At 41.7% G+C, this 13,014-nt stretch overlaps 1 protein-coding gene across 3 annotated transcripts in view; it reads right to left on the bottom strand.

The window, feature by feature from the left end:
• Window positions 1–13,014, bottom strand: part of LOC122922501 — a 442,359-nt gene that overhangs the window by 374,798 nt on the left and 54,547 nt on the right. For all 3 annotated transcript variants that reach the window (XM_044273115.1, XM_044273114.1, XM_044273116.1), the window contains exon 3: window positions 11,573–11,670. In XM_044273115.1, the coding sequence (XP_044129050.1) occupies window positions 11,573–11,670 (98 nt within the window). The remainder of the gene's footprint in view (window positions 1–11,572; window positions 11,671–13,014) is intronic.

Below are 13,014 nucleotides of genomic sequence, written 5' to 3' on the forward strand. Positions count from 1 at the left end.
AGACCACAGAGCTTCCTGGACAGTTTCTGTTACTTTTTTGAACCACCTCCTTGACCTGAATGTTCCTGCTTTTGGTTTGACCAATCAGATCTGTGTACGCCCTATTTAAGGAAGACCATGTCACTTCCTCCCTTGACAGATTATTGAGCTATCTCAGCCGTAGTCTTGCTTCAGCCTCTCAGTATTTGTCTGCTAACCTGCTTGTGTACCGAACTCTGCCTCCACCGACTACTCTCCTGCCTCATCCTGAATAATTGTACCTGCCATCCCGTGTACCGACCCAGGACTGCGTGACTACTCTCTTCCTGCATATCAGGATAATTCATCCATTCCGTTTCCGTGCTCCTCTGTTCCTGTGTTGCTACCATTGGACTCCTTCCCCTCTTTGAGTAACCTCTACAAGCAATTGTGCAGGTAACCTTAACAGAATAATCTGGGTGACGAATGGAAGACTACTAGGTATGGACATTTCGAATACCTCGTTATGCCTTTTGGACTGTGTAAAACGCCAGCTACATTTCAACATTTTGTTAACGATGTGCTCGGGACATGTTGGATCAGTTTGTAATAATATACTTGGACGACATTCTAATTTTTTCTGAAAGTCTGGAGCAACATCGTATGGACGTCTGCAAGGTTCTACGGAGACTTCGAGAACACCAACTGTACATTAAACTCGAGAAATGCGAATTTGAAAAAACAACTGTTCAGTTTTTGGGATACATCATTTCTCCGAAGGGTCTAGAGACGGACCCCAGCAAGATTAGAGCTGTAACGGAGTGGCCTACTCCCAGAAATGTAAAAGACATACAAAGATTCATCGGTTTTGCCAATTTCTACAGGAGATTCATCCGGAATTTCTCCAGGGTCATCAAACCAATCACACAACTCACAAAGAAAACCGTACACTTTACCTGGACTCCCGAGGCACAAGACGCATTTAGTCAACTAAAGACTCTGTTCACAGGCGCACCAATACTAATCCATCCAGATTCAGAACTACCATTCACGGTAGAAGTTGATGCATCTGATTCAGCAATGGGTGCGGTTTTGTCACAACGTGCAGGAGATAAAGAGTTGCTTCATCCTTGTGCCTATTTTTCTCGCCAAATGTCCCCAGCCGAGAAAAATTACGACATCGGGAATAAGGAACTACTTGCAATCAAGGAAGCTTTCTCGGAGTGGAGACCACCATTCCCATAACCGTCTTGACTGATCACAAGAACCTTGAGTTTCTGCATAACGCCAAAAGATTATCCTCCAGACAGGCCAGATGGAGCCTGTTCTTTTCTCGTATTAACTTTATTATTACCTACCGTCCAGGTTCTAAGAACGGCAAAGCAGACGCGCTGTCCAGAATGTTCTCTGACTCCTCCCAAGAAAATAAGAATCAAACCACGATCCTGCCTGAAAGAACTTCTTGGGGGCCACCCATTTGGGGTATTTATGGAAACTAATTAAAGACGGATATCAGAGTGACTCTTTTCTTAGCCACCCCACTAGTGAGGTTAACCTTCACTTCAAGGATGGTTATTGGATCAAACCGGATCATCAACTATATGTTCCCGAAATAGCTCAACTTGAAGTCCTTAAACTGGCTCATGATTCCAAGTTGGCCAGTCACTTGGGCATAAAAAAAACCTCAAGAACGGTTATCTCGTTCCTTCTTGTGGCCCAATTGTAAAGGGGATGTGAAGAGGTATGTTTCTTCATGTTTGACCTGTGCGCACTACAAGACGCCATGTTCTTCCCCTCTGGGATTATTACAACCACTTCCGGTTCCATCTCGCCCTTGGGGCTCAGTCTCTATGGACTTCGTGGTCGATTTACCTCCTTCTCAAGGAATGACCACTATCCTTGTCGTCATAGACCGTCTTACCAAGATGGCACACTTCATCCCTTTCAAAGGAATACCATCTGCAAAACAGACAGCAGAACTCATGATCCGTGAAGTGTTCCGGCTACACGGGATTCCAGACAACGTGGTCTCTGATCGCGGGGTACAGTTCACGTCCAAATTCTGGAAAAACTTCTGTTCTGCCCTTGATATCAAAGTAAATTTGTCATCAGCTTTTCATCCACAATCTAATGGTCAGACTGAAAGAACGAATCAAACCCTCGAACAGTATCTACGCTGTTTTTTTACCCATTTACAAGATGACTGGATGGAACATCTCTCCATTGCAGAATTTGCATACAATAACTCGGAACACAGTTCGACATCTTTCAGCCCGTTCTACGCAAACACAGGCATCCATCCAGTCTTCATTCCCCATCTGCCAATCATCACGGCCCTCCCAGCAGTAACCAAACGGTTAACTAACCTGCAAGAGGTACGGGGAAAAATCATGGAGAATTTACACGAGGCCCAAAGACGCTCCAAACAAGCTGCAGACAAACACCGTAGACCAGCACCAGTTTTTCATATTGGGGACAAAGTGTGGCTTTCTACAAAAAATATTAAGTCTGGGTCAAAGAGACATTGGACCATATCAGATTTCAGCTCAAATTAATGATGTCACATTTAAACTCAAACGCCCGGATTCACTCAAGATACATCCGGTGTCCCATTGTTCACTCTTCAAACCATTTGTCGAGAATACTTTCCCTGATCGCTTTTTGCTGCCACCCCCGCCAGTCAGGGTGCATGGAGAAGAGGAGTTTGTTGTAGAAAATATTTGATCCGTTGGAAGGGTCATGGTCCTGATGAGGACTCGTGGGAACCCAAGGAGAACGTACATGCTCCCAGACTGGTCAGTGAGTTTCATCTGCAATACCCCGACAGGCCTATCTTGGAGATGCCCGGAGGTCATCGTGGAGGAGGAGGAGTACTGTCAGGGATCGAACCGGGGACTCCGGCGTCCTAGGCCTTACTCACTAGACCACAGAGCTTCCTGGACAGTTTCTGTTACTTTTTTGAACCACCTCCTTGACCTGAATGTTCCTGCTTTTGGTTTGACCAATCAGATCTGTGTACGCCCTATTTAAGGAAGACCATGTCACTTCCTCCCTTGCCAGATTATTGAGCTATCTCAGCCGTAGTCTTGCATCAGCCTCTCAGTATTTGTCTGCTAACCTGCTCGTGTACCGAACTCTGCCTCCATCGACTACTCTCCTGCCTCATCCTGAATCCTTGTACCTGCCATCTCGTGTACTACTCTCCAGCCTCATCCTGAATCCTTGTACCTGCCATCCCGTGTACCGACCCAGGACTGCCTGACTACTCTCTTCCTGCATATCAGGATCATTCATCCATTCCGTTTCTGTGCTCCTCTGTTCCTGTGTCGCTGCCATTGGACTCCTTCCCCTCTTCGAGTAACCTCTACAAGCAATTGTGCAGGTAACCTTAACACCTGTTGTACTATGCATTCTGTATTAAGAATGCTATTATTTTCCCTTTTTACCATGTTATAGAGGGAAATAATACAATCTACACAACACTGTTCCCAAATATGACGATTTTTCTCATGCGCGTACAAAACGCATTAAAATGTTTTGCACTCGCGTGGAACCCGCATCTTATCCAGCCCAAAAACATGACGCCCGTATGAAAGAATCCTAACTGTATCTATTCACTGAATAAAATTATCATATCATATATAGCATATGAGGAACCCCATAAAAAATAAAAATAAAAAAACACTGACAGAATTGCTATTTTTGCCCACCTCACCTCCACAAAAAATGGTATAATAGTATTTAAAAAGACATATGTACCCCAAAATGATACCAATAAAAACTAAAGCAAAATAATAAATAAAGGCCCACTAAAAACAATCCCTAACACAGCTAAATTGGTAAAAAAAAGAAAAAAAAATTATAGCTCCTAAAAACTATTTCAGAAAAATACATGTTAGAAAATTCTGATGCTACTCCTTCCATTCTGAATGCTGCCGTGCCCCCAAACAGCAGTTAATGACCACATACCAGTATATTGTACAGCCGTATTCAGGAAAAATGTAGTCCATTTTCTCCTGTTACCCTTGTGAAAATGAAAAATTTGGGGTTAAAGCAACATTATATTAGAAATAAAAGTAAATTTTTCATTTTCACAGCCATGTCTTTCTAAACTCTATGAAACACTTGTTGGATCAAAGCATCCACTTCACCCCTTGATTTATTCCTTGAGGGATGTAGTTTCCAAAATATGGTCACTTTATTTCTAGGGTTAGCTCAGGGTCTTTTCAAATGTGACATGGCACCTGAAAACCATAATCTGCCCTCCAAAAACAAAATATTGCGCTTATTTCCTTCTGCGCCCTGCCGTGTGCCTATACAGCAGGTTATGACCACATACTGTATGTGGTGTTTCTGTAAACTGCAGAATCAGGGTAATAATAATTGAGGTTTTTTTGGCTGTTAACCCTTGCTGTGTTACAGGAAAAATTGCTTAAGTTGGAAAATCTGCACAAAAAATGTAATTTTAAAATTCCTCCTCCATTTTTTTAAATTCTTGTGGAACACCTAAAGGGTTAACAACGTTTGTAAAATCAGTTTTGAATAACTTGAGGGGCGCTCACGCAAAACTATACATATGATATTTCAAAACAACTGATACAAAATTAGGAACTCATTTTAATAGTTTATTGTGGTGTCAGTGCAGTTTGCATATTTAAGCCGTTGAGGACACGCGTTGTACATGTACGGCGCTGGTGGACGTGACTAAAAGGGGTTGTCCAAGTTATATTTATTGATGACCTATCCTCAGGATAGGTCATCAATATCAGATCGGCGGGGGTCCGACACCCGGCACCCCCTCCGATCAGCTGTTTTCACTGTTTACCTTCTAGCCGTTGCATCTGCAGTGGTGAGCAGGTGTAATTACACCCAAGCCTTCCTATTGAAATGAATGGGACGGCTTGGGTGTAATTACACCTGCTTACCACTGCAGATGCAACGGCTAGAAGGTAAACAGTGAAGAGGAGGCTGCGCTGACACCGCGCACGCCTTCTCTTCAAACAGCTGATTGGAGGGGGTGCCGGGTGTCGGATCCCTGCCGATCTGATATTGATGACCTATCCTGAGGATAGGTCATCAATAAATATAACTTGGACAACCCCTTTAAGGACCAGCGCCGTACGTGTATGGCGGGCTGATCGGGGGTTGCAGAAGCTGCGCCTGCCCGATCAGCGGCAGGGGTCCGGCAGTCACTGATAGCCGGCGCATTAACTCTCGCACGGCACGTGTGGGATCCTGCCAGGTGTGGGGTGGCCATCGGGTGCCCGCGCTGCTATGACGGGGACCCGATGGCGTGAACGGCCTTCCTTAAGCATCTGGCTGATATCCCTCTTAGCCTGTGAGATCCCCCTGAATCTTACAGAAAGCAGGCTGTGAGTGTATTACTTATTGTAATACACTTACAGCCAATGCATTACAATACAGAAGTATTGTAATGCATTGTAAAGGGGATCAGACCCCAAAAAAGTCCCAGAGTGGGACAAAAAATAAAGTGAAAAAAGTAGTTAAAACATTTTAAGAAAAAAAAGCATCCTCTTCCCAAAATAACAACCTGCTCTATAAAAATACCACATGACCTAACCCCTCAGGTGAACACCGTAAAAAAGATGTAAAAAAAAGATAAAATAAAAACTGTGTCAAAAAAGCCATATTTTGTCATATTACATCCCAAAAAGTGTTATAGCAAGCGATCAAAAGGTCATATGCACGCCAAAATAGTGCCAATCAAAACATCATCTTATCCCACAAAAATGAAACTCTACCTAAGACAATCGCCCAAAAAATAATAATAATATGGCTCTCAGACTATGGAGACACTAAGACATGATTTATTTTTAGTTTCAAAAATATTATTGTGTAAAACTTAAATAAATAAAAAATGTATACATATTAGGTCTTGCCACATCCATAAGGACCTGCTCTATAAAAATATCACATGACCTAACCCCTCAGATGAACACCATAAAAAAAACGGTGTCAAAAAAGCAATTTTTTTCTCACCCTACATCACAAAAAGTGTAATACCAAGCGATCAAAAAGTCACCCCAAAACCATACCAATCAAACCGTCATCTCATCCCACAAAAAATGAGACTCTACCTAAGACAACTGCCTAAAAAATAGAAAAAACTATGGCTCTCAGAATATGGAGACACTAAAAACATGATTTTTTTTGTTTCAAAAATGCTGTTATTGTGTAAATCTTAAATAAATAAATAAATAAAGTATACATATTAGGTATCGCTCCTTCTGTAAGAACCTGCTGTATAAAAATATCACATGAATTAACTCCTCAGGTGGACACCATAAGAAAAAAAAACAGTGTAAAAAAAACCAAACATTTCTGGTCACCTTACATCACAAAAAATGCAATACCAAGCAATAAAAAAGTTATACACACCCAAAATCATACCAATCAAACAATCATCTCATCCCGCAAAACATGAGACCACACCTATGACAATCGCCCAAAAAATAAAAAAACTATCGCTCTCAGAATATGGAGACACTAAAACATAATATTTTTTGCTTCTATAATGCTATTATTGTGTAAAACTTAAATAAATAAAAAGAGTATACATATTAGGTATCGCCGTGTCCGTTGGAACCTTCTGTATAAAAATATAACATGACCTAACCGGATCAGGTGAACACTGTAAAAAAATTAAACAAAAAGTAGGTAAAAATAGCCATTTTTATCACCTTACATCACAAAAAGTGTAATACCAAGCAATAAAGTCATATGCACCCTGAAATAGTACCAATTTAACCGTCATCTCGTACCGGAAAAAATTAGCCCCTACATAAGAAAGTCGTCCAAAAAATAAAAAACTATGGCTTTCAGAATATGGAGCACTAAAAAAAAATATTTTTTTAAAATAGTCATATTTGGTATCGTCATGTCCGTAACAACCTGCTCTATAAAAATATCACATGACCTAACCTGTCAGATGAACATTGCAAAAACCAAAAATAAAAATGGTGCCAAAACAGCTATTTTTTGTTACCTTGCCATACAAATATTGTAATATAGAGCAACCAAAAATTATATGTACCCTAAAATAGTACCACCAAAGCTGCCACCTTATCCCGTATTTTCCAAAATGGGGTCTTTTCTACTCTACTCCAGGGGTGCATCAGGGGGTCTTCAAATGTAACATGGCAACTTAAATTTATCCCAGTGAAATCTGCCCTCCAAAAACCATATGGCATTCCTTTCTTTCTGTGCCCTGTCATGTGCCCGTACAGCAGTTTAAGACTACATATGGGGTGTTTCTGTAAACTACAAGATCGTGTCAATAAATATTGAGTTTTGTTTGGCTGTTAACCCTTGCTTTGTTAGCGAGAAAAGAATGGATTAAAATTGAAAATCTGCCAAAAAAGTGAAATTCTGAAATGTCATCTACATTTTCCTTTAATTCTTGTGGAAGACCTAAAGGGTTAAGAAAGTTTGTAAAATCAGTTTTGAATACCTTGAGGGGTGTAGTTTATAAAATCGGGCCATTTATGAGTGGTTTCTATTACGTAAGCCTCACAAAGTGACTTCAGGTCCTTAAAAAGTGGGTTTTGGAAATTTGTTTCTAAACTTCTAAGCCTTCTACAGGGAGTGCAGAATTATTAGGCAAGTCATATTTTTGAGGATTAATTTTATTATTGAACAACAACCATGTTCTCAATGAACCCCAAAAACTCATTAATATCAAAGCTGAATATTTTTGGAAGTAGTTTTTAGTTTGTTTTTAGTTTTAGCTATTTTAGGGGGATATCTGTGTGTGCAGGTGACTATTACTGTGCATAATTATTAGGCAACTTAACAAAAAACAAATATATACCCATTTCAATTATTTATTTTTACCAGTGAAACCAATATAACATCTCAACATTCACAAATATACATTTCTGACATTCAAAAACAAAACAAAAACAAATCAGTGACCAATATAGCCACCTTTCTTTGCAAGGACACTCAAAAGCCTGCCATCCATGGATTCTGTCAGTGTTTTGATCTGTTCACCATCAACATTGCGTGCAGCAGCAACCACAGCCTCCCAGACACTGTTCAGAGAGGTGTACTGTTTTCCCTCCTTGTAAATCTCACATTTGATGATGGACCACAGGTTCTCAATGGGGTTCAGATCAGGTGAACAAGGAGGCCATGTCATTAAATTTTCTTCTTTTATACCCTTTCTTGCCAGACACGCTGTGGAGTACTTGGACGCGTGTGATGGAGCATTGTCCTGCATGAAAATCATGTTTTTCTTGAAGGATGCAGACTTCTTCCTGTACCACTGCTTGAAGAAGGTGTCTTCCAGAAACTGGCAGTAGGACTGGGAGTTGAGCTTGACTCCATCCTCAACCCGAAAAGGCCCCACAAGCTCATCTTTGATGATACCAGCCCAAACCAGTACTCCACCTCCACCTTGCTGGCGTCTGAGTCGGACTGGAGCTCTCTGCCCTTTATCAATCCAGCCACGGGCCCATCCATCTGGCCCATCAAGACTCACTCTCATTTCATCAGTCCATAAAACCTTAGAAAAATCAGTCTTGAGATATTCCTTGGCCCAGTCTTGACGTTTCAGCTTGTGTGTCTTGTTCAGTGGTGGTCGTCTTTCAGCCTTTCTTACCTTGGCCATGTCTCTGAGTATTGCACACCTTGTGCTTTTGGGCACTCCAGTGATGTTGCAGCTCTGAAATATGGCCAAACTGGTGGCAAGTGGCATCTTGGCAGCTGCACGCTTGACTTTTCTCAGTTTATGGGCAGTTATTTTGCGCCTTGGGTTTTCCACACGCTTCTTGCGACCCTGTTGACTATTTTGAATGAAACGCTTGATTGTTCGATGATCACGCTTCAGAAGCTTTGCAATTTTAAGAGTGCTGCATCCCTCTGCAAGATATCTCACTATTTTTGACTTTTCTGAGCCTGTCAAGTCCTTCTTTTGACCCATTTTGCCAAAGGAAAGGAAGTTGCCTAATAATCATGCACACCTGATATAGGGTGTTGATGTCATTAGACCACACCCCTTCTCATTACAGAGATGCACATCACCTAATATGCTTAATTGGTAGTAGGTTTTCGAGCCTATACAGCTTGGAGTAAGACAACATGCATAAAGAGGATGATGTGGTCAAAATACTCATTTGCCTAATAATTCTGCACTCCCTGTAATGTACCAAAAAAAGAAAATGTAATTTACAAAATGATCCAAACATGGGGTAGACATATGGGAAATGTAAAATAATAACTATTTTAGGAGGTATCACTATCTTTTTTAAAAGCAGAGAAATTAACATTTTTAAAATTGCGAATTTCTCCAACTTTTGGGTACATTTTGTATTTTTTTAGAAATAAAAATGAAATATTTTGACTCAATTTCACCACTGTCATGAAGTACAATATGTGACGAGAAAACAATCTCAGAATGGCCTGGATAAGTAAAAGCGTTTAACGTTATCACCACATAAAGTGACATGTCAGAATTGCCAAAAATGGCCTGGTCCTTAAGGTGAAAAATGGCAGGGTCCTGGAGTGGTTTAAGAATAAGGAGCGATTGTTTGAAAAGAATTATGTGTTTGTTGGTTTTTTGCAGTTTTCCCCAAATAAAACAAAAAAAGAAAAAAATATTAGAAAAAATGTGTTACATACATTTTTTTAAAGTTACAAACATTAAAAGAAACCTGTCACTTTAAACATGGTGTTTGAGCTGCAAGCAGATTTACAATAGTTTATAGGAAAATAATCAGTATTACTTTTATATCATTTATACATCTAAATTCCTTCTCAATCTGGGCTTTGAAGTCAAGGAGGTGATTGACAGCCTTCCCACTATAACTGTGTATATAGAGAGAGCTATAGAGAGATAGGACTGCCTCTCTGACTTCAAAGCCCAGAATGAAAAGGATTTTAAAAGTATAATTGTCGAGTTTTACTGAATCTTTTCCCACACAACTATATATTAATCTGCTGAGCTCCTCCTGCTCTATAACATGCTGCTCGTAGCTTACATTGCATTTTCATGATGACTGGTTCCCTTTAAACCACCACATGTACTAAATCACAAAGAAGTGGTTATTAAGGGGGTTGTGCAAGAATGGGGGAGTTTTAGGCCCCTCCCACACTTGGTCGGACCTGTAAATGGCACTGTCTCCCTGCTTCTTCTCCTTCAGGCCTGTGATGTTTTGTTGGGCTCCCTCGCTGTAAACATCTGGTCTGACATTGCTGCAGCCATTCATGGGCTGTGCAGAGACCGGATCTCCTTCGGTCCTGTGACCATTTGTCATAAAATAATGGAAGCCAGTCACTGTCACGCCCAGTGATTGGCTGCCATAAGGGCAACCTGGATACAGAGAGCGTCCATTCTTGCACAACTTTTCAGGCCTTGTGATTAGGGTTAACCAATAAGCACCTTCCCCACTAGTAAAGGAATGTGCTTACCAGTTATTGCATGTCCTGGGACAGCTGAGGTAAGTCTCGCTTTCAACTGTACCTGCATCTTGAGGATGCAGATATAGTTGAATGCAGTGGTGAAGATGGAAGATGTCATCGTCCTGTCTTACCTTTCACTGTCTTGTGCTCCCCAACAGGTACGATGCAGTGACACATTGTGTGGGCTGGGCGGTGTAGTAGGAGTCTACAGGTTGAGGAAATAGCTCCTTCTGCAAAGCCCAGGAGGCGTGATCTGTCATTGAATCGTACCTGCTGAGGAGCACAGGATGTACTCCGATAATCGTGAGAATGGGGCTAGGTGAGTATTACTGTTTTTTGTTGTTTTTTATTAACAGTAAAGGGGGGCACTACTTTAAGGAAGCATAACTACTGTGAGGGGGAACAATGTGGGCATAACTACTGTGTGTGGGGAATAATTGGGGATGTGTATAGATAGACTTTTTTTAGAGTTAGAGGCATTAGTATAAAAAAAATAAAAAAAAATTGCAATGGCGCACTATGCTACATATGGCTGCTATTTTTCCCTCTATGGGCTTTTTAAAAGTTGGGAGGTATAGACACCACATCTCACTGTATAATCAGGTGTGTGTTCAGTAGCACTGAATAAGGGAGGACCGACTGGGGTATTGATCATTCCATCCCCATTCCTTTTGCTTCGACCTATGTAATAGGCCGATGGAAACAAGCAGCGATCGACATCTTTTGCGGCCATTTGAAATAGAACGATGTGACAACGCAGCCCTTGGACCAAAAATAGTTGTGCACCCCTGATTTATAAAATGTTCGTATGAAGTGATCTGGCTGGTAAGAAGCCACAGACCTTTCACAAATAGCACCATACACATATGGCATAGGCATCAGTGCTTAAATATACAGCGAGGGAATGGAGAGTATTGCATGTGTTATAGAAGCCTTATTAAATACCAGTTTTTGCTCCTTGGCCACAAATATATTTTTTACTTAGATACCACATGAATTACACTATGAAGACTTCAAAATATTAAAAATAAATTGCAAAGTTTCAGGATTCGATGTGCACCGTTAGAATCTGTAGAAACAATTGTAGTAAGAGAGATACTTTAGTAACAGTAAGAATGAAAATCCATATTTTAGGGGTATTGAAGGTTCTTCACATACTGATTTAAAACAAACTACATAGCTACATACATACATTAGGCACTCTTAAATTCCTGTTACTTGCAGAATATTCCTCTTCGTTATCAGCTGTCATGAGCAACAGCAGGTTTAGCAGGTAACTTTTCCCTCTTCCTACAATGATAAAAAGACAGTATAATTAGGCTGGCCAAGGCAAATTCAGCCCTGGCATTTAAAAGCATACATGCCAACAGACTTCATAGAAACTCATGCTAAAATTGGCACTATCTCAGGGTACTTTCACACTAGCGTTATTCTTTTCCGGCATTGAGTTCCGTCCTAAGGGCTCAATACTGCGTCTCTGAGGACCCGATAACCCGGAACAGGATGGTGATCGGTGGTGTGATATTACACCACCAATCACCATCCTGAGATCCTGAGAGGTGATGTGACATCACCTCTCAGGATCGCCTCTGATTGGTAGGTGGCCGGGCGGCAGGACGTTGAAATCTTGGCAACGCTCCTCTCCTCCTCCTCCTCCTTTTGTGTCCAGGGAGCAGAGAAGAGAGGAGCGCTGCCACTGCACGTATGGATCTCAGCCAGCATCACCCCATCCGTGCCCCAGCACCCATCCATGCCCCAGCACCTGATCTGTGCCCCAGCACCCCTCATTTGATCAGCCAGGTAATTAGGGAAAGGCTAGGGAAAGGTTGGGCTAGGGAGGGATATAAAAGGGAAAGTTAGTGGAAAAAAAACTTTGATTGCATCACCCTAAATAGGGTGTCTGGGGTCCACAGCACAGCTGTGTGACCCTAGACCCTCCAGGGGTGCTGCCGCTTGCCCCCTGCCCCCCCCCCCCCCCACAACTTTCTTAGGGCGCAGGCTTTTTTTTTTTTTGTGTGTGTGCATACGCTGACTGTGGCCGGCACTCTTAGAGCACTGTTAGTGCATCGCTCACGCCACCGCTGATCAACTTCGGACGGTTGCTCAGCGGTTTAGAGTTTTATTTTCACATTTTTTCCCCTTTTTTTTTTTTTATTCTTTTGAATCGATTCAGTTCACTGAACCGGAGGAGTCGATTCACCTGACTGAGCTGATCCGTGTGAAGCCGCTCAGTCTGAGTCAGTGAGTCACATAGCACACAACAGCAGAGCCGCTCACTCTGGCAGCAGTGTAATCTGATCCTAGAGTGGAAGCTGGCTTCTGCCAGCCCCTCCCCTCCCCGCCCACCCCAGCTTGCAACCAATCAGAGCTCAGGCAAGCAGCTCTGAGTCACACACAGTACAGGAGGGAGTCTAAGAATCAAATGAGTCACAGGTTAAAAGAATCTAAAGATCCGACTTATAGTTAGAGACTCATTTGATTCTTTGAGTTAAAAGAACTGAGTCACTAGAACAGTTTACACTGAGGCTGATGCTTTTGTTGCAGCAGTGATAAGATTAAGGGACAGGAGCAGAGAGGTAAGAGAAGTGACAGATGACACAGAGTTTAGATTACAGGTTGAATTTACCCTTTAGG

Source organism: Bufo gargarizans, unplaced genomic scaffold (assembly GCF_014858855.1).
Source record: "Bufo gargarizans isolate SCDJY-AF-19 unplaced genomic scaffold, ASM1485885v1 fragScaff_scaffold_39_pilon, whole genome shotgun sequence".
Lineage (NCBI taxonomy): Eukaryota > Metazoa > Chordata > Amphibia > Anura > Bufonidae > Bufo > Bufo gargarizans.